The following is a 23052-nucleotide window of genomic DNA, read 5'->3' as shown; positions in this document are numbered from 1 at the left end:
CTTCCCTTGTTTTGAGGTCCATGCTATCAGACTCTACACCCCCTTCTCCATGCGAGTGGCGGTGGTGTATCGTCCTCCCGGCCCCTCCCATCAGTTCCTGGATCATTTTGCCACTTGGCTCCCACATTTTCTCTCCTGTGACATCCCTACCCTCATCATGGGAGATTTCAACATCCCCATTCCTCTTCCCTTCTCCCCATCTGCTACTCACCTTTTATCTCTAACCTCCTCGTTTGGCCTTTTGCAGCTTACTCATTCTCTGATTTTGAACCAGTCACAGAAGAAGAAGTAAGCAGGCTCCTTGCATCTTCTCGCCCAACCACTTGCATCAGTGACCCATTTCCGTTACATCTCCTCCAGTCCCTTTCCCCTGCTGTCACCCCTCACCTAACTAAAATATTTAACCTCTCTCTCTCTCCTGGTATCTTTCCCTCCTCATTTAAGCATGCCATCATACATCCACTACTTAAAAAACCATCCCTCGACCAAAACTGTGCCGCTAACTATAGACCTGTCTCTAATCTTCCCTTCATCTCTAAACTCCTGGAACACCTGGTCCACTCCCGTCTGATCCACTATCTCTTTGATAACTCTCTTCTCGACCCTCTCCAATCCGGCTTCCGCTCCTTACACTTTATTGAAACTGCCCTCACTAAAGTCTCTAATGATCTACTAACAGCTAAATTTAATGGTCATTACTCCATACTAATTCTCTTGGATCTCTCTGCAGCATTCGACACTGTGGATCATCAGCTCCTCCTCACTATGCTCCATTCCATTGGCCTCAATGACACCGTTCTCTCCTGGTTCTCCTCCTATCTCTGACCGCTCCTTTACTGTATCTTTTGCCAGTTCCTCCTCCTCTCACCTTCCCCTTACTGTTGGGGTTCCTCAAGGATCAGTTCTAGGCCCCCTCCTCTTCTCCTTGTACACTTCCCCTATTGGTCAAACAATCAGTAGATTTGGTTTCCAGTACCATCTCTATGCTGATGACACCCGATTATACGCTTCTTCTCCTGACATCACGCCAGGATTTCTAGAAAACACCGGCGATTGTCTAATTGCTGTGTCTAACATCATGTCCTCACTATATCTGAAACTGAACCTGTCAAAGACTGAACTCCTTCTGTTTCCTTCCGCTACTAATGTACCTATACCCGACATTGCCATTTCTGTGTGTGGCTCCACTATTACTCCCCAGCAACAGGCCTGCTGTCTTGGGGTCATACTTGATTCCGAGCTTTCCTTTGCCCCCCACATTCGATCTCTGGCTCGCTCTTGTCATCTGCACCTCAAAAACACTTCTAGAATTCAACCTTTTCTTACTTTTGAGTCTACAAAAACTCTTACTGTTTCTCTTATTCATTCTCGTCTCAACTATTGTAACTCTCTTCTAATCGGTCTCCTTGTTACCAAACTCTCCCCTCTCCAATCTGTCTTGAATGCTGCAGCCAGGATCATATTCTTCACCAATCAATACACCGATGCCTCTACCTTGTGCCAGTCATTACACTGGCTACCCATCCACTCCATTATTCAGTATAAACTTATTACCCTCACCCACAAAGCCCTCTATGGCTCAGCACCACCCTACATCTCCTCCCTTTTTTCAGTATACCACCCTACCCACGCCCTCCGTTCTGTTGATGACCTGAGGTTAGCATCCTCAATAATCAGTACCTCCCACTCCCGTCTCCAAACCTTTACACGTGATGCGCCAATTCTTTGGAATGCACTTCCCGAGTCAATACGATTGGTCCCCAATCCCCACAATTTTAAGCGTGCCCTGAAAACGCATTTATTCAGACTGGCCTATCACCTCAACATATTAACCTAATCTAGCCCTGTGTGGCACAGCCAAAAGTTTTACCATAACCAGGTTCCCCGCATCATGTTCCCACATGCTTTATGCATCCATTAGCCCTCTGTGTCTGTACTGATACACACTTAACATTATGGCTGGTCCATACAATCAGGGCAACTGTTACCACCCACCTTTCGTGTCTCCCTTTTTTTTTTTTTTCCCTTCATAGATTGTAAGCTTGTGAGCAGGGCTCTCATTCCTCTTGGTATTTGATATAATCTATGTGATTATTGTTATGCTGTAATGTCTATTGTCTGTACAAATCCCCTCCGAAATGTAAAGTGCTGCGGAATATGTCGGCGCTATAGAAATAAAATTTATTATATTATGTCCAGGAAGGATGTGAAATCTTGAAAAATGAAATTTTCAAAGCACAATCGTTAACAATTCCGAGAAGAGGGAAGAATAGGAAGCATTTAAGGAAACCAGGATGGATGAACACAGAACTTAAGCACATGCTAAAAAGGAAGAAAGAAATGTTTTTAAAATGGAAAGAGGGAGGCATATCTAAAGAAGAATATAATGCTGTCTGCAGAACCTGCAGGGCACGAATCAGATTAGCTAAAGCTGACAATGAATTGAGGCTTGCAAGAGACGTCAAAAGCAATAATAAAGGTTTTTGGGGATATGTCAAAAGTAAAAGAAAAGTCAAAGATGCTATAGGATTTCTACAGGATGAAAATGATGAAATGGTAAGACAGGATGTTGAGAAGGACAAACTTTTAAATTCCTATTTTGCATCTGTTTTCTCTCAGAAAGGAAATGTAACATCAACTATTCTTCACTGTCCTATTAAGGGAATAGAAGAATCCAGGATAACTATAAACAGAAATATAGTGAGGAAACACTTGGCTAACCTAAATGAATTCAAGTCTCCAGGTCCAGATGAATTACACCCCAGAGTACTGAAGGAGATAGCAGAAGAAATTTTTGAACCCCTCTCCATAATCTTTGAAAATTCGTGGAGAACAGGAGAAGTCCCAGAAGACTGGAGAAGAGCAAATGTTGTTCCTATCTTCAAAAAGGGGAAGAAGGTGGACCCAGGCAACTATAGGCCGGTGAGTCTGACTTCTATACCAGGAAAGATCTTTGAACAAATTATTAAACAACATGTATGTCAGTACCTGGATAAGAATGAAGTGATTAAACCGAGTCAGCATGGGTTTGTAACTAATAAGTCATGTCAGACTAACTTAATTTCCTTCTATGACAGAATCACTGTGTGGATCAGGGAAATGCTGTAGATATAGTATATCTTGACTTCAGCAAAGCATTTGACAAAGTATCTCACACAATCCTTATTGAAAAAATGACTAAGTATGGAATAGACAAGGCAACTGTTAGGTGGATTCATAACTGGCTTAGTGATCGGACCCAAAGAGTGGTTGTAAATGGCTGCACATCCAGTTGGAAGAATGTTTCAATTGGGGTACCACAGGGCTCTGTCCCATACACTGTATTGTTCAACATCTTTATCAACGATTTAGATGAAGGAATTGAGGGTAAACTGATTAAATTTGCTGATGACACAAAGCTAGGAGGGATAGCTAATACTAGAGAAGATATAAGAGAGAGAAGATTCAAAAAGATATAAATAAACTGGAGAAGTGGGCAACAACTAACAGAATGGTTTTTAATAGGGAAAAATGCAAAGTACTACATCTGGGCAATAAAAATGAAAAAAGCATATACAGAATGGGAGGAATAGGGCTAAGCAACAGCACATGTGAAAAAGACTTGGTTATGCTAATAGATCACAGACTGAATATGAGTCAACAGTGTGATGCAGCAGCAAAAAAGGCAAATGCAATTCTAGGATGTATTAACAGAAGCATACAGTCTAGATCACGCGAAGTCATTATTGCCCTCTACTCCTGTTTGGTCAGACCTCATCTGGAATACTGTGTCCAGTTTTGGGCGCCACATTTTAAAAAAGACATCAACAAACTGGAGCAAGTTCAGAAAAGAGCGACCAGAATGGTGACCGGTCTGCAAACCCTGTCTTATGAGGAAAGGTTGCAGGATTTGGGAATGTTTAGCCTGCAAAAGAGAAGATGAGAGGAGACTTAATAGCTGTCTACAAATATCTCAAGGGCTGTCACACTGCAGAAGGATCAACTTTATTCTCATTTGCACAAGGAAAGACTAGATGCAATGGGATGAAACTGAATGGGAGGAGACACAGATTAGATATCAGAAAAAAACTTTTTGACAGTGACCAATGAATGGAACAGCCTGCCACGAGAGATGGTGAGTTCTCCTTCAATAGAAGTCTTCAAACAGAGGCTGGACAGATATCATCTGTCTGGGATGATTTAGCGAATTCTGCTTTGAGCAGGGGGTTGGACCAGATGGCCCAGGAGGTCCCTTCCAACTCTACGATTCTATGATTCTATGGCGAAGTCATTGCTGGAGATTGGTTTCTTGGCTGTGCATCACATGTGGTGTAATGGCCGGTTTTCAGACATCAGAAACTGTAGGTCTGTAAGCCATTTCTGGCTTTGAGCAGAGTATTTGAGAAGTTCAGCTATAAATGTAGAGGGGTTATAAAGGAATAGAAGGAATGGTTGCTTTTGTCAAACCCATCCGTGATACTGCAACTCTGGTCTGTTGCAGTGAACAGGGATGAGTTGCGAAATTGCGCACACCCAGTGGATAGGGGTGGCACTGTCTTGGCAACAAAAATTCTTCCAAAAACAAAAAGTACATTTTTTTTTAAGTCGCTTGCATTATTTCTTATGGGGATACAATCAGCATGTCACCTTCAGCTGACTGCTGGAATATCAGAGACTGTTGGATGGTAGTAAAGAGTCTTACATCGTCCAAAGACGATGGGAGGTAGTAGATTTGTCGTTGTCAGTCTCTTATTGTCAAAAAGACTGATCACCCAGCTCAACATATTATAGGGGTTTTCTTATGTTGGCTGATCAGGAGTGTACTGCTCCACTGACTCCTGGCTTGCTCCTGGGAGGTGGTCTCTTGAAGATTGACAGTTCAGACCATCAGCATGGTCACACAAGTGACATGAAATGGTCACTCTTTGGTGCTGCTTTCAGGTTGCCTTCTTTTAGAATTTTTTTTTACCTACAAGTTATCTTAGTATTAATAAACCATTTTTTACAAAGAAAACACAAAAAACAATCAAATATGATTTAATTGCACAGAGTAAGCATTGCCTAATAAAAAAAGTCTAGATATTAACAGCAGCTAGATCAACATAAAGAGAGATTGCAACGTTGTCAAATGCCTCAATTAATTGACCAAGTATTATTTTTTATTGTGGCAGTCAATTAGTAAATAGAATAATTAACTCTGTAATTGAGCACTAATTACATCTCCAGCATGAATGCAATCAGTTTCATTTAGTGCTGATGTCATATCCTGAACGCTCGCCGCACTTTGCCTGGTGCTGAGGGTAGCAGTATTTGTTCTGGCTTCTCCAAGTGATTCGTGACTTCCCACAACAAATGAAACTTTACTTAATGACTACAATACCCTCTATGAAATCAATTAAATGGTTCCCTTTCAGCCTCAACTAAATTAATACGTATTCAATTACCAAAGCAACTAATGGAGTGTAATGCGGAATTTATTACCGTCAAGAAATCACTCCGGTGCAATTCCTTGTCATGCTCGGATTATTTTTACAAATTGTTGTCACAGATCATCTTTAGTGCATAACATTACTTCAACGTCAGTTTTATATAGCACTTGGTGTTCACATGCCTGGATTACCTGTATTAAAGGGAATCTGTCAGCAGGTGTTGCTTAGGGACTGTGGGCACTTACATGATCCCTCATACAAGGGTCGCCCTTGTGTATCCCTGTCCCCTGGATTACTCCAGAAGGTGGAGATGCCGGGGTCACATACCTTGCTATGCTCCTAGCTTAAACCTTGCTGATCCCTTCCCCACCCAGGGAGGTGTGAGGCTGAAGTGTATAGGATTACAATGTGTATTGCCACCTTAAAGGGATTATCCATACTGATGAAAATGATTAGGATCGGTCAACAGCATCAGATCAGTCAGTGTCTTGACACCCGGCGGCTTCGCCGATCAGCTCCGGCTGGTGTAAATGGTGAACGAAACTAAATCATCACAGCTCTGTTCACTGCGCGATGGCCAATGATGAGAATTGCAGATGAACTCCCATTCAGTTGAATACAGCTAATGGGTGGGTAGCTGGATGTCGGATTCCAACCGATTATGATAGGTCATCAGTATCGCAAGGCCGGACAGCCCTTTTAATTAAGTCCTAAAGTCATTAATGTTGACAGTGCAGCTCCGTGAGCTTCTGGAACGGTGAAAAGTATTTCTGATGGAGTCTAGACCGCGAACATTAATTTATAACATCTCTCTGGCTCTTTATGTGAAAAACCGTTGACGGTGCCCCCAGCAGTAAGAGGACAAATGTTTACCGTGCGTCTCAGTTGTGGCCTCCTCTTCCCGCACTTAAGTCTACTCCGTAGCCAAACAAACTTTCCTCTCTGCCTCCAGGTTAGACACTAATTACCGATCAGTTTGTAAAGTCGCAGGTCACCGAGGTTTTCGACTTTCAAGCCCATAATTATAATCACTAGTTGCCAATTCAGTCTGATGTTGACAGCTCCATCTTTGCCAGATCTGAATTTAAGATGTGTCCCTGTGCGTAATGACAGTCATCTATAATACATGGAAATCAGCTCTTTAATCCTCAATTTCAATTATATATTCTGTTTAAAGCTCATAGTTATTTCTTTCTTTTTTTTAAGAGAAAAATGTGAAGAGAACTTTGTGAAAGGAAGAGTTTAACAAATCGTCAGTCCATGCTGGAGTCCACACTCGTGTAGTTGATGGTTATCCATCTGCATGATAGCGATTTTGCTTTTTTTTTGTTATTGAATTTATTTTTTAAAGAGGGTTTTCTCATATTGTTTCTTCATGAATGCAACCTGTAAAGAGCGACCGTTCGGACCAGCAGCATGGTTGCACCAATGGTCGAAACTGCGCTCTCCGATGCTGCAAGTTGAGGTTGCTTTGCCTCTGCGGCATCGGTGGAGAGCAGGGACATTGAAGTTGGCTGGATTTAGGAATCTTGTCAGCTTCAGAATAGCGCTTGCAAGCTCCGAAGCAAAGAGCTTCCAATTGCTGCTTTCCTTGGCAAAGAAACTGTGCAGTCACATCTAAGTAATGAGCAGTAAACTGTGGAAGTCAAAATCAATCCTTTCTTGTGTACAGCGGATTTCCAACAAGAGGTAAATTGCAAAGTTTCTTGTTTTTACATGAACTTTGTCACGCTCCGCAAGGTGAAGCATTACCCCTTACACCCCAGTCAGAGGCCTCTCATACAGCCAAATCAGATCTCATGATTTGCACTGGGGAGAAGCAAACACCCAGGAACATGTTTCCGCAAATTGAGATTCTGCTTCGGCTTTTATCCTAAATCATATTTCAAGGCTCGTTAAAGGGTCGATATTGGCTTTTAGGATTGCTACTCTCAACAGGGTGGCATTAGAGTTCAAGTCCTCTTCCTCTCTGAAGAGGCAATCTGCATACATGAAAAACTGATGTCTGAATGAGGCAACTTTCCAATACGTCTTGCAACATTTTCCGGGTTACTTTTCCCAGCCGATCACAATTGATTATCCATGTTCGGGCAGGTCAATTAGCACGGTAATGTCGTTGAACATTAATGATCTAATGTGACAAAGGCAAATTGTGTCTTGCAACGCTTGTCCTAAATGTTCATCAATAGTCCAGCAGAACAGACCTGGCCAGGCTTTAATTGCTTACTAATTGCACATTTACATCTGCTTTAAAATGGCCAAGTTTCTAAGCAATCCTGCCGGCGTGTGCTAGACACGGACAGAATAGCCAAAGCCTTATTATAAATCCCAATCACAAATCAGACCTGTTCTTCAGATTTACAGTGTGCTAAATTCTTTATGATGGCTGATGTGCTGACTTGTTTGACTGGTCCATTAAAAGCTATTGAATATCGGAATGATTCCTTTACATCCGAACCCTGTAGGAATTGTGAATTTTAATGCCTCTGTGCTTTAGTTTTATTGCTTTGCGTTCTTCATCGTGCTGCTGTCTGTCCCTGTATGGTTCATCAATCTGCATGCCTTCCATAGTTTTGGCTGATTTTGATCTCTTTTGATCTTGGTCCGCTATGGCAATCTACTACAGATTCTTATGCTTAGGTTCTAAAGGGATGTTGTCGGGTCCAAAATCCATATCAGTTTTCAGGCCCTTACAGAGCACACTTCACTAAGAGGAGCCAAGTTTTGGAAAAAACATTATTTTCATTTTTGATTGAGCTGCTTGGAGCACAGTGGATAGTTGAGTGGGGCCGCCGCCTCGCGGCTAGGAGCTCCCTTCCTCACATAGTTAAGGTGAAGGGTGGCCCGCACTGCGTTTCCCATCCACAATGTTCCAAGCTTTTCAATTGCATATTGTAGGGAGTCACGCTTAGCAGTAGGTAGCGTTTACACAGGCAATGCGGTTTCGTCTAAATGTGCAGTTTTATTGCTTTCATAAAATTCCAAGAGATTCAAAACATCACCGTGACTTATGGGCACAAAGGTGTCAGAGAAAATAAACAGTTAATTCAGCGGGCACATAAATGTCAGGGCAGGCTCCCCCGAACAGATTACATTCCGCTCTCTCAGCTTCTTTCAGAGACTGCCAGAGGTCTTGTCTTCCTTCCAGCTGCAGCTTATGTTTGCTGGTCACTCACCAGCTCCAACACACCTCATTTTGCTCAGCATCCCCCAGCAGACTGACCCAAAAATGAGTACAGGGCCTTGTTCTAGACATTACTAGGCAGGTGCATCTAACCAAACCCTTCCGAGCTAGGATTTGACCTAATTTTTCTTGGCTTTCCTACAATATGAACAAAAAGCATTTTTGAATACTTTACAAAGCTTAATTCTACTTTACACAGCGTTCCCTACAAGGACCTGTCCTTACTTTAATACACCCTTTGAGCTGGATTACTCCCCATACCTGATTTAGGCTTGTGCTAATGGGAGATATCAAGAGTGGATTGTTTCTCAATACTCAGAATTATACTTGGATGACACCCATGTTGCAGGATCCTGACCTAACTAAATGGGACAGGGCAACATTACCCTCAACTTTGCAGCTGGCAATCATATCATGGTATAGTAGTAACCCAATCAAGTATCATACCACGTGCCAATGGTGCATCCTTGTCACTGATCTCTACTTCATTACATTTTAAAAAGAAAAACAAGTTGCATTGTTCAGTCCAATATTTGTTACCCTCTTATTATTTTGCAAAAGTCTCTCGATTTTTCACTATCATTTATAAATTACTCTGGCAAAGTTCCTCAAAAGTGGATACAGGGAAGTCATTTTTCACCAAATTTTTGCTATTCCAGCATGATGTAGAGGCAAAAACACTGTATCTAGTGATGTATCATTACTTTACTGGGTGCTGCAGTTTTAGTTAAATGTTGCAGATCTTGCAGTGCTCTGACAGCTGAGCTCTGTATAACCCCACCCACATGACTGATTGGCAGCTTTTTGTGTACACTGTGCATAGGCAGAAAGCTACCAATCTGTGGTGGAGGCGAGGTTGGACTTAGGGGTTGCAGGCCAAGAAGTCCTCTAGTGATAACCTCCTGCTGATAAAACAATGCTTTTTATGAAAACTACACTAAGCAGCCCAGTAAGTGACATCACTAGAATCAGTGTCTCTTCCCCCTACAACATTGTGCTCTCAGATCTGGTAGCAAAAACCTGGTGACAGATTCCACTTAATGACCGTATCAAAATGCACAAATACCGTAGTTTTAGTTGGGTGATGTGCCAAACAATTTAGGTTAAGTGAAGTTGCCCAATGGCAAGTGTAGTGTTCATGTTTTTGAGATCTGATGCTTGTAGTTCTAATTTTTGTACCCTTTCACCACTAGTAATAGTAATTATGTACAGTGGGGAAAATATGTATTTGATATGCTGCCAATTTTGCAGGTTTTCTCACCTGCAAAGAATGGAGAGATCTGTAATTTTTTATCGTAGGTAAACTTCACCTGTGAGAGACAGAATCTAAAAAGAAAAGCCAGAAAATCACATTGTATGATTTACACATAAATATATCATGCATTAAAATGCAAATTAAGTATTTGATACAATAGAAAAACAGAACTTCATATTTAGTACTGAAACCTTTGTTTGCAATTACAGAGGTCAGACGTTTCCTGTAGCTCTTGACCAAATTTGCAAAGACTGGGATTTTGGCCCCCTCCTCCATACAGATCTTCTCCAGATCTTTCAGGTTTCAGGGTGGTCACTGGGGCAACATTGAGTTTCATCTCCCTCCAAAGATTTTCTATTGTGTTCATGTCTGGAGACTAGCTAGGCCACTCCAGGACCTTGAAATGATTCTTACGAAGCCACTCCATAGTTGCCTTGGTTGTGTGTTTCGAGCCATTGTCATGCTGGAAGACCCAGCTACAACCCATGTTCAATGCTCTTACTGGGAGAAGGAGGTTGATGGCCAAAAATCTTGCGATACATAACCCCATCTTTCCTCCCTACAATACGATGCAGTTCTCCTGTCGCCTTTGCAGGAAAGCACAGTATGATATTTTCCCCACCATTCTTTACGGTTGGCATGGTGTTCTTGGGGTTGTACTCCTCATCATTCTTCCTCCAAACACGGCGAGTGGAGTTGGCACCAAAAAGTTCTATTCCTCATCATTCTTCCTCCAAACACGGCGAGTGGAGTTGGCACCAAAAAGTTCTATTTTGGTCTCGTCCGACCACACGACCTTCTCCCATACCTCCTCTGAATCATCTAGATGGTCATTGGCAAACTTCAAACGGGCCTGGACATATGCTGGCATGAGCAGGGGGACCTTGTGTGCCCTGCAGGATTTTACTCCATAATGGCATAGTGTGTTACTAACGGTAATGTTTGAGACTGTAGTTCCAGCTGTTGTCAGGTCATTGACCAGGTCCTCCCATGTGGTTCTAGGCAGATTCCTGACCTTTCTCAGAATCATCCGTACACCAGGAGGCGAGATCTTGCATGGAGCCCCAGACCGAGGAAGATTGACAGTCATCTTGTGTTTCTTCTACTTTCTAATAATTGTGCCAGTAGTTGTTGCCTTCTTACCAAGCTGCTTGCCCATTGTCCTGTAGCCCATACCAGTTTTGTGCAGGTCTACAATTTTGTCCCCGGCGTCCTTAGACGGCTCTCTGATCTTGACCGTGGTGGAGAGGTCGAAGTCTGATTGAGTTGGTGGACAGTTGTCTTTTTATACAGGTAACGAGTTCACACAGGTACAATTAGTACACGTAATGAGTGCAGAGTAGGAGGCTTCTTAATGAAAAACTAACAAGTCTGTGAGAGCAAGAATTCTTGCTGGTTGGTCGGTGATCAAATACTTATTTCATGCAATTTAATCAGTTAAAAGTCAGACAATGTGATTTTTCTAGTCTTTATTTTTAGATTCTATCTCTCACAGGTGAAGTGTACCTACGATACAAATTACAGACCTCTCCATTCTTCGTAGGTGGGAAAACTTGTAAAATTGGCAACGTATCCAATACTTATCTTCCGTGTTTCAGTCTAGCTTTTTATTTCAAATGCCAACTCTTGGATGCCTTCATTTCATGTCTTCGGCTGCCAGCGGTCTTAGAAAATCCATGTATTTACGTGGCCGCCACTTTTCTCTGCTGCACCGCCGTTTACTATAGGGGAAGGTTTTTTTTCCCTTTATAAACCGGGAATGCAGAATGGAAATATCCCCGTCTGAAAGTGATGATAAGGCTTTATTAGCGTCTATTGTCTCCCGCCAGAAATGAAACGTTCAAGCGAAGCAAACGCCAAGGAGTATTTGTGACTATTTCTGGGAGTTGGTAATTGTCCCAAAACTGTTGTGTTTCTTCCCGTATCGATAGAAGCCTCTTCTTTTATGTGTAGTTAAAAATCCTCATTAGACCGAAATCTTTCCGCATTAGCAATCCTACTTAAAAGATAAATTGACTGTTTAAAAGCACGATAATGAAAATTCATTTGCAGAGGCTCTTATTTATATGCAAGGCTTACAATCTGCAAAAGAAAGCCTCAATTAGGCAGAAAAGAAAGTCGGAAATACCTAAAGACCACCGGAGAATGATTTTTCCGTTATCAGCTCTTTTGTCTTCGCAAGTTTTCATTTTTTTTTTATTTTTATGTCGTTTAGCTTGATATGTTGTCAAAGATTGTGTCTTTTATGTGCTGTATCGCGATGACCGTCTTATATATATATATTTTTTTTTTTCTATAACTGTTTTAGGTCCAACTATCTCAGGCTCTGGAAGAAACTGGTTTGCAAAAACAAAGGGCAGAACTGGTAAGTTTTATCAATCTTTTTTTGCTTCTTTTTATCGCTTCAAATTTCTTAGCGGAACGTCGAGTTACAAAATGTTTCAGTTTGATCTTTTTCTCAGCGATTCATGGCAATTTGGACTTGTATAAAATAAGATTTAAATAAAATATATATAGACACATACATATAGCCAACTGGGCGTGATCCCAAAGAAGATGCCCACAGGGATGTTGTTGACCACTCCCATTTGGATAACAAGAGTAGATTTATATACAGGGCAGAGGGGATCATATCTCCCCAGTGGCGAGGAGCAAAAACAAAAGAAAAACATCGCCAGATTCCGGAGAACAGTGGAATTTTTACCAGGTAGTAAAAAAAAAAGAATGTATATAATCATGACAACTGACAAGTCTTCTATAAAGGAATTTTCCAGTCTATTTTTTTTTAATACACATCAGTAAAAAAAAACATAGATCAATGTGCAAGACCCATGATACTCCGAGCAGGTCCTATTCTGATCCATGTTTGCGGGTCTGAATCAGCCATACAAGTCTATAGGGATCTGTAAAACACAGGTGCAAGTCGGAAGGCTTTCGTTTTTGCATGCATATCTCACGCATCTGTTTAAAAGAAATCTATCAGCAGGTGTTTATGTAATCTGATAGCAGCATGGTATAGGGACAGAGACTGATTCCTGCTATGTATAACTTATTAGACTGTTTCAATAAAATCAGTGTTTTATCAGCAGGAGATTATCGGTACAGGACTAGGTGTCTCGTGCCATGTAGTCGTCCTCCTCTATGTAAGTCCACTCCCACCATTGATTGGCAGCTTTCTGTGTACACTGTGCATAGGCAGAAAGCTGCTAATCAGGGATGTGGGCGGGGTTATACAGAGCTCAGCATTCAGAGCACTGCTAGATCTGCAGCGGAGAATACCTATTGTGCTGCTGATACTGTCTCATGGTCTTCACACTGGTCAGTTATTGTAAGGATTGACTAGAGATGAGTGAATCCTCAAGATATCCGGTGTAGATAGGCCGTCAGCTTTACTGAACTTTTTTTTTTTTTTCTACAAGGTGCCAAAAAATGGTGTTTATTTTACCCCCAAAGAATTCCTTAGTTGTTGAGGTGTAATTTATTTCCCTGAATGTTGTAAGCATTAATCAGATTTTCTTGTGTTTTGCCATTTGGTTCCAAGCCTCAAATCCCAGTATTTGTAACAAGGATAAATTACCGACATGTAAAATCCCACCGTTCCCAATCTAACCCATCCAATCTATCTCGTATTTCTGTGAAAGAACGAGCCCCGTTAGTTTAGTGTAATTCACCGAGGTTTGATCGAGGGCTTCCCCAGGGGCTGTTCAGCTGTGCGGGGTAAGAGATTGAGATGCAGAACCGTATAAATTGTACAGTCTGTCATGTTTTCATTGTCTCTCATTTAGCTGAAGGTTTGTGGGTATCCACTGGGATCCACATCTTTGCTAATGGCCCCATGTGCCCCAGGGGAAGAAGCAAAGATTCGTTTTCCTGAAATATAACTTTAATTTGTTAAGGAGAAAAAAAATCTGCCTTATAACCTAATATAGATGGCATACAAGATGTGTTATTCAATTAGCCGTTCAGATGAGAAAGTGGTCCATCTTTTGTCAGTGTCAACATAATGACTAGTGCCACACGTTTTATTTCATCTCAACATATGTGGTGTCTTGTGTTGTGATTCTGAGAATCAAATGTAAAAGGAATTCATAAGATTATAGAGCTGGTTTATTGCTGTATTTTCTCTCTTTTTACCTTGCTTACTTGCTTGCCCATACTTCTCTACTACTTTTCTGCCTTTCTTCTGTCTTTCTCTCTCTCTCATCCTTCCCTCTCGCCCTCGTCCTTCCCTCTCGCCCTCGTCCCTCCCTCTCGCCTTCCTCCCTCTCACCCTCGTCCCTCCCTCTCGCCCTCGTCTCTCCCTCTCGCTCTCGTTCTTCCCTCCCTCTTGCCTTCGTCCTTCCCTCCCTGTCTCCGTCGCGGCCCTCCCTGTCTCCGTCGCGGCCCTCCCTGTCTCCGTCGCGGCCCTCCCTGTCTCCGTCTTACTATCATCCCCCACTTTTATACTTTTCTCCCTCGCTTTCATCCCTTATTTCCTCCCTCCCTACAATCCCCCCTCACATTTCTGGTCCCTCCCTCTCACCTTTGTCCCTCCCTCTCGCCCTCGTCCTTCCCTCCCTCTCGCCCTCGTCCTTCCCTCCCTCTCGCCCTCGTCCTTCCCTCCCTCTCGCCCTCGTCCTTCCCTCCCTCTCGCCCTCGTCCTTCCCTCCCTCTCGCCCTCGTCCTTCCCTCCCTGTCTCCGTCTCGGCCTTCCCTCCCTGTCTCCGTCTCGGCCTTCCCTCCCTGTCTCCGTCTCGGCCTTCCCTCCCTGTCTCCGTCTCGGCCTTCCCTCCCTGTCTCCGTCGCGGCCCTCCCTGTCTCCGTCGTGGCCCTCCCTGTCTCCGTCGCAGCCCTCCCTGTCTCCGTCTTACTATCATCCCCCACTGTTATACTTTTCTCCCTCGCTTTCATCCCTTATTCCCTCACTCCCTCCCTACAATCCCCCCCTCACATTTCTGGTCCCTCCCTCTCGCCCTCGTCTCGCCCTCGACCGTCCCTCCCTCTCGACCTTGTCCGTCCCTCCCTCTCGTCCTCGTCTGTCCCTCCCTCTCGCCCTTGTCCTTCCCTCCCTCTCGCCCTCGTCCTTCCCTCCCTGTCTCCCTCGTCCTTCCCTCCCTGTCTCCCTCTCGGCCCTCCCTGTCTCCCTCTCGGCCCTCCCTGTTTCCCTCTCGGCCCTCCCTGTTTCCCTCTCGGCCCTCCCTGTTTCCCTCTCGGCCCTCCCTGTCTCCCTCTCGGCCCTCCCTGTCTCCCTCTCGGCCCTCCCTGTCTCCCTCTCGGCCCTCCCTGTCTCCCTCTCGGCCCTCCCTGTCTCCCTCTCGGCCCTCCCTGTCTCCCTCTCGGCCCTCCCTGTCTCCCTCTCGGCCCTCCCTGTCTCCCTCTCGGCCCTCCCTGTCTCCCTCTCGGCCCTCCCTGTCTCCCTCTCGGCCCTCCCTGTCTCCCTCTCGGCCCTCCCTGTCTCCCTCTCGGCCCTCCCTGTCTCCCTCTCGGCCCTCCCTGTCTCCCTCTCGGCCCTCCCTGCCTCCCTCTCGGCCCTCCCTGCCTCCCTCTCGGCCCTCCCTGCCTCCCTCTCGGCCCTCCCTGCCTCCCTCTCGGCCCTCCCTGCCTCCCACTCGGCCCTCCCTGCCTCCCACTCGGCCCTCCCTGCCTCCCACTCGGCCCTCCCCGCCTCCCACTCGGCCCTCCCCGCCTCCCACTCGGCCCTCCCCGCCTCCCACTCGGCCCTCCCCGCCTCCCACTCGGCCCTCCCCGCCTCCCACTCGGCCCTCCCCGCCTCCCACTCGGCCCTCCCCGCCTCCCACTCGGCCCTCCCCGCCTCCCACTCGGCCCTCCCCGCCTCCCACTCGGCCCTCCCCGCCTCCCACTCGGCCCTCCCCGCCTCCCTCTCGGCCCTCCCCGCCTCCCTCTCGGCCCTCCCCGCCTCCCTCTCGGCCCTCCCCGCCTCCCTCTCGGCCCTCCCCGCCTCCCTCTCGGCCCTCCCCGCCTCCCTCTCGGCCCTCCCCGCCTCCCTCTCGGCCCTCCCCGTCTCCCTCTCGGCCCTCCCCGTCTCCCTCTCGGCCCTCCCCGTCTCCCTCTCGGCCCTCCCCGCCTCCCTCTCGGCCCTCCCCGCCTCCCTCTCGGCCCTCCCCGCCTCCCTCTCGGCCCTCCCCGCCTCCCTCTCGGCCCTCCCCGCCTCCCTCTCGGCCCTCCCCGCCTCCCTCTCGGCCCTCCCCGCCTCCCTCTCGGCCCTCCCCGCCTCCCTCTCTGCCCACCCCGTCTCCCTCTCTGCCCACCCCGTCTCCCTCTCTGCCCACCCCGTCTCCCTCTCTGCCCACCCCGTCTCCCTCTCTGCCCACCCCGTCTCCCTCTCGGCCCTCCCTGCCTCCCTCTCGGCCCTCCCTGCCTCCCTCTCGGCCCTCCCTGCCTCCCTCTCGGCCCTCCCTGTCTCCCTCTTACTATTGTCCCCCACTGTTATACTTTTCTCCCTCGCTTTCATCCCTTATTCCCTCACTCCCTCCCTTCAATCCCCCCTCATATTTCTGGTCCCGCCCTCTTGCCCCCTTCTCGTTTCGCCCCCTTCTCGTCCTGCCGTGCATACCACTACAACAACCCATTTAGAGGAGTGTAGCTAATTTGTGCTGTAAGTCAGCCGTGTATCCAGCCCGCGTTTCCGCAGTGGGCTTTGAGTGAGAGACGGTCATCTATAAATCACTCACTATTATTCTGCAGAAAGTGTTTTGTTTTTTTTCCTATAAATATTTTGCAATAACCACTCACCCCACCTGGTGCACGTTACGGATGGAGCTTTGGTCGCCTGCGTTTGTTTTTGTGTAAAAGTTTGTCTCCTTTCATCATTACGTTAGCGCTGTTTTTCTTGTATCATTACACGAGGATACAAATTATTATATTACAGAAATGTAGAGGGAAAAGTCATCACCATGTCTCCGCTATCTGCCTGCAGAATGGAAAGAAATTGTGGGAATTGAATGCGGTGCAATGAGAAGGGTTACTGGTATATTCTCTATTTTGTTTGATGTGAGTGCCATCAAGTAGTGCTTATTCCCTCAATGGAGGACACAAATGGCCGGCTCTTATATTCACAATGCACCCAAACCGATAGCCGAATATTCCAGCTTGCACTTCATACACATGCTGCCGCCGTCACATAAATGAAGTGCTCTCACCGGCTAAATTGGCTGAAAATGTCTAATTTAGACCCGCTTCCAATTCCAGTTCTCTCACCTCTTCGGGTATCACACAGACATCTGCACTTTTTCACAATGTTTTTTTTTTTTTTGCAATTTCACTAACTTTGTCAGAAAATGTGTCACGGAATTCAGCTTAACGTTTTCATGTGATAAATTGCAGCCGAGACTGAAAGAATATTTATTTTTTGTTCTGCTTTCATACAAGCCGATATTCATAACAGCGGAGAATGAGCCGCCAGGGGGTGAGGTGGTGGGCAAGCCATGGAAGGTGATCAGATGCGGGAAAAATATTACAGTACCTGGAATCTGATCTGCATGGTCTTTTTACGACCAAGACATTTGGGAAGAGTTATTAATTGTAGTCTTAAATTCTGTCTGTCTTCTGGCTTTTTCCTCCTTTTTTTTAATTAAATTTATCTGTAGGGGTGTAGGGGTGAAATATTTGCATTGCTATCCCTTAAAAGGAATTTGTCAGTATTTTTTTGCTATGCGATCCAAGATCAGCATTATGTAGGGGCAGAGACTCTGATTCCGGTGATGTACCACTTACTAGGCTTTGTTGCTGTTTTCAAAGGTTTTCACTAGAGGACTAGTTGTGTCCTGCCTCCTAGTCCAACCCCGCCCCCACCACTGATTGGCAACTCCGTCAATTCTGCACAGTGTACACAGAAAGCAGCCAATCAGTGGTGTGGGTGGGGTTATTCAGAGATCAGCATTCTGATGAGCACTGCTAGATCTACAGTTGATTGTATCAAAAGGACAGCAGGCAGCCCAGTAAGTGACACATCACAGGAATTAGGGTCTGAGCTCCCTACATTATGCTGCTCTCAGATTACATTGCAAAAAAAAAACCTGCTAACAGATTCCCTTAAAGGGATAGCAATTCAAGTACTTATATTCGGGGTTATTTTTGGCCCAAAAATAATCCAACTTTTCAAGGATGTTTCTGAAAACCGGAAACAATTGGATGTATGAAATAATGGGTCCCAGATTAATGAGCGCTGTGTCATTATTTTACATGTCGACTATTGGTGTTGGTATCTTGTCAGTTTTGCTGTAAGATGGGGGGGAAAAAAAAAACACTTTTTTTTTCAACTTCTTCAGCTAATTACACCAGACAAGACAAAGGCAGTTTGACTTTCTGGTATTAATTAACAAATCCATCACTAATTACCTTGGATAAGCACAACTCATGCTTCTTTCCCCAAAACACAATTAATATGGCAACTCTAAGCGTCTGTAGGCCGCGCCGCTCTATCATTAACATACTTCACCCTAATTAGACACGGCCAAGAGTGGCTGGAAAAATGAGTTTCTGATAGCAGCTACACGAAATCATCCAATGTTCGGAATCCTCGGTGGTATTAAGGGGGAAAAAGGATCCATTTTCTGATCTCCGTGAAATGACAGCGGCAATTATGCCGGAATTATAATTATCACGTTTTATTTTGCTTGGTGACCTTTTGCTTATTTATTTTTCATTCATTTGTTCTGTAATTGATATGCCTGTGGTGTTAGTTAATGTTGGAGAGTCACCCCAAGGATTCACTTAGCGAGGGGATGAAGACGCATTCATCTCCAATTTGCAGAGAATTACAGCCAACATTCTTTAACGCGATCAGGTTCTGAAGGAATTCCTCCAGAGCCTGAGACCTTCTGTATAAGCGAAGATGAATTTACTCGCAGGAGGGAAATGGATTGTGCTTGGAAAAGCATTAACAAGGTCTGATAATAAGTGACAAACACATTGTAACTGTTACCATCGCAACTAATCAGATTGCATGGAATGCAGTTGTCTTCAGAAAATGCAACTTTGTTTAGTAAAAGTTGAAGATAATGGAGCAATGGGATGGAAGTGATGGAGATGATGATGGATGAGATGAATATGGTGGATGAGATGATGATGATAAGATGGAGATAATGGAGGAGATGATGATGGAGATGGAGGAGATGATGATGGAGATGGAGGAGATGATGATGGAGGAAATGATGCTGAAGGAGGAGATGATGGTGAAGGAGGAGGAGATGCTGCTGAAGGAGGAGGAGATGATGGTGAAGGAGGACATGATGATGATGAAAACAAGATGATGGAGAACATGATGATGATGAAAGAGATGATGATCAAGGAGGAAATGATGATGATGGGAAAGCATGGAGGCGCAGCAGTTTGCACCATTACTTTGCAACTCCAGGGTCCTAGATTCAAATCCCATTGAAGACATCTACATGGAGTTTGTATGTTCCCCCCCCCCCATTTTTGCGTGGGCTTACTCCGGGTTCTCAGTTTTTTTCCCACGTTTTATAGACATACTGATGGGGAATGTAGATTGTGATCCCCAATGGGCACTGCGATTATGTCTGTGAAGCGCTGTGGAATATAGTGGTACTATATAAGTAAGTAAAATAAGATATTGAAAAAGAATGATATCTTAGTAGATGTTCTAAAACCTTTTTATACAAATTTTTCATCTAGTCAAGCCAAGCTGTCCACATCTATGGTTTGGCAGAGCACGGTATTATGGATACTGTGCGTGACGGTGCAGATACTATTAGTAAAGTCTATATTCAGTGGAGATTGATCTCCAGGAAGGTCAAAATCTGAGATGACAGTCGGTGGCTTTAGAATCCCATGAATGGGAGAGAAGCTAGATACACAACGTTAAAAGATTAACCGTCCATCACTGGTATTTGCGCCTTCGTAGTGTCTTCACTCCATTCTGTCTTCTTCCATTTGCGTTACACCACTAGCATCCCAGTGACGCGCAGCAAACCCTGCTGAGGGCACCGGTCCATCCAGACTTTGACCACATGTCCTTAATGGAGTTGTGCCCAATCAAGCACAACGCGCAAGATGAGCCTTCATCAACTACGTGTCTCTTTCCTTTTCCATAAATGTTAACCCTTTGAGAGCCTCTTTTTTTGGTCTCTCCAAATGGCTTTGGTTATTACCTGTCTTCAAAGGCCATAAATCAAGCAATATCGTGAGTGAATAAGTCGTGCCCGGCTTGGCCTGAGCATCTCTACCTCTTTGATTGGAAATACTAATCCTATGCTTAGCAATTAGCAAACGGCGCCAGCGAGAATGATTTTGGATAACTTCAGATAGGGATTACGGCTTTGGTGGGAAGAGCAAAAACCTTTTGACAGGTTCTTCTTGACCTGTGTACATTAAGGATTTATCTAATCTTCTATAATAGGATAAATTGTGGTTACATTTCTAATGGAGTCCTCGGAAGCGCATTGCCCCCTGCGAGGCAGTTAGCCAGGAGGCAGGGGAACAGTGCGCTCCCGAACAGGGGACAAACACTATGAAACAACTTTAATCCAACTTCTAATATGACCTGGTAAATGCTGGACCATGAAGTATTGTAGATCATCAGATGCTTTTTTGTCTGTGGAAGCGGTTTACAGATGGCATGGACTGTATTACATGTATCATATATATGTGCGTGTCATCTTTAGCATATGTTGTAGTGCATTAAAATGATGAATGTTGCACTTGCATATGGAAACCACAGACTCGGCGCCGCGTATATTAGTTATCATTGTTCTTATCAATCCACTTGACATAATCCAGTCGTACCACGCATATACGCACACCATGATGTTATATAGATATTCACCCTCCCGTGCTCGGCTAAATGATATGTGTAGAAGCATCACATTCTGATGTCTATATGATGCCGATCATTGTATTATCCAATCATCAAGGTCTGACAGCTCTTTTCTCCCGCTCAGCGGTCTGTCACCGGTCACTTTTATAACCAGCGGTTGACATGTTGGTGGCAGTTCTGTTCTCCATCTGCTGCAGAAAGAACACACATTAGAACTAATGTTTTTCACATCAATCTGTGGTGAGCAAGGGGCTCCCCCTTAAGGTGACCATAGACTCCAGATGTCAACGAACATTCACCATAGCTGATGTCTATTTTCCAAGCCCCTATGAACATGCATGGTCTACCAAGCACTCATGTGTTCTCAATGGGGAGCAGAGAGTAAGCCATTGTCAGACACCTCTTTCCTATCTCCGTTGAGAACCCTTAAATTTGGCATGTTAAAATCTAACATGCCTGACCTTCTTTTTCCTGACATTGGGGAGGATTTGGGACACCACCGTACATGGTAGATGTCACCTTGTTCAGCCAACCTTCCATGGTGAAGAAGAGACTCCACCTTAAGGTGCAAATACACCCTATTTAACATGCATGACCTTTTCCCCGACATCTGTCATTGGGGACGAGTTGGGACACCACAATACACATTAGATGGTCATCTTGTTTTGCCAAAATTCAAGTGTTGACTAGATTCCCCCCTTATCGTGGCCATATGCCAAATGTGCATGTAGCTGACAGCTGTTTCTCCAACCCCCTATACACATATATGCTCAGCCAAGCATGTGTGTTCTCAATTGGGAGAGGGGAGTAAGCTACTACCAGACATTTTTCATCTCGCTTTAAAACAAAATGATTGGGCATGTTGAAATCAAACATGCCTTTTTCCTAACATCTGCCATTGGTGAGGCGTTGGGACACTACCATATACATTACATGGTTGGCTGCTTTCACCAGCATTCAGTGGAGGACCAAAGGCCACTGTACTTCAGCGCGTGAGTGATCCTTCCCCTGACATCTGCCATGGGGGAAGATATGGCACACTGTCATACATGTTAGATGGTCATCTGGATCGGCCGACATACAATGGTGGACGTGAGCCTTCTCCTTAAGGTGGCCATACACCTTAGAAAGTTTTTAGCAGATGCCCATTTAGCAGACAGCAATTTCTTCTAACCTTTTATACATTATGCTCATCCAAGCATGCATGGGTTCTCCATGGGAAGAAAGCTGCTGCCAGTCATCTTTCTCATCTATCCTCAAATCAATAGGATTGGGCATATTGAAAACCAACATACCTAACCTTTTTTCACTGGACATCTGGAACCCCACCATACACACTAAGATGGTCATCTCATTCGGCTGATGTTCAGTGGTGGACAAAATGCTCTTATTTAAAGGGATGCTGTCAGCACTGTATGACTCTTCAAACCAAGTGCAAGCACTCAGTGTATCATGGACGAGCCAATTGTATAAATATACCTTCCCACCTGCTTGGTTTCCATCTTTTTCTGCCATTTTTGGACTCTATGAAGCCAAAGCTGTCAATTAACCAAGGGGTGGTGGAGATAGAAGGTCAAGAAGAAGGCGGGAAGGCGTATTTAAATGAATGTCTCCGCCATGAAGCGCCAAGCGACAGGACTTTGTTTGAACAGTCATTCCGTGCAGATGGTCCCTTTAAGCTGAATATACGCCCTGAATAGCTTTCGGAAAATGCTCACATAGCTGACTTCTATTTCTCCCAACATCTTACAGCATGAGCTCAGTCAATCATGCATGTGTCCTCCATGGGGAGAAAGCTGATGCCAGATACGTCTCTTATCTACTGTCAGAACAGTAAGATTGGGCATGTTGAAATCCAACATGCCATACCTTCTTTCACCTGCCATCACGGAAGTATAGGGACACCATCACATTCATCAGATGGTCATCTAGTTTGGCCATCATTCATCCAATATGTATTATTAGCCTCCTTTATGCTTATAAGAAAATCAAAACGGTTCTGCAGCAGCTGAGATTTCGACGGTTCTCTGAATGTTTTATTTTTGGCAATATCTCATTGTTTCTTTACAACTGCTGGCATATGAAGGTAATTTTAGTGTTATTTCATCCTTGGTGGTGAAAACCCCTCGGTGGTTTCTACCATGACGTACCTGCATCGATATCGAACACCTGCTAAAGTTTGTGCGCCACAATGGGGGAATCCTAAACCTTCCGACGATTTCAGGTGCAAATGTATTACCCCGAGGGTAAGTTTGGGGAACGCAACCTCCGGAGCATGACTTCAATTAGATCAGCAATGGAAGGCAGTACACTGGGAAACATAACTTCTACAGCTATTTTTAATGCTAGTTGTACTCGTGGGATCCGGCGCTACATTCTCCTCAAATTAAAAAGAAATAAACTGTCTGTTTAAAAGTTCAATTACAGA

At 44.8% G+C, this 23052-nt stretch overlaps 1 protein-coding gene across 3 annotated transcripts in view; it reads left to right on the top strand.

Annotated features, from left to right (window-relative positions):
* LOC141076507 (mitotic spindle assembly checkpoint protein MAD1-like) overlaps positions 1-23052 on the top strand; it is a 620485-nt gene that overhangs the window by 213205 nt on the left and 384228 nt on the right. For all 3 annotated transcript variants that reach the window (XM_073563984.1, XM_073563986.1, XM_073563985.1), the window contains exon 4: positions 12156-12212. In XM_073563984.1, the coding sequence (XP_073420085.1) occupies positions 12156-12212 (57 nt within the window). The remainder of the gene's footprint in view (positions 1-12155; positions 12213-23052) is intronic.

This window comes from Dendrobates tinctorius, unplaced genomic scaffold (genome assembly GCF_039654945.1).
Source record: "Dendrobates tinctorius isolate UK_male_01 unplaced genomic scaffold, ASM3965494v1 ptg000420l, whole genome shotgun sequence".
Taxonomy (NCBI): Eukaryota; Metazoa; Chordata; class Amphibia; order Anura; family Dendrobatidae; genus Dendrobates; species Dendrobates tinctorius.
The sequence above is the reverse complement of the archived record's forward strand: the minus strand, read 5'-3'. Positions and strand labels throughout refer to the sequence as shown.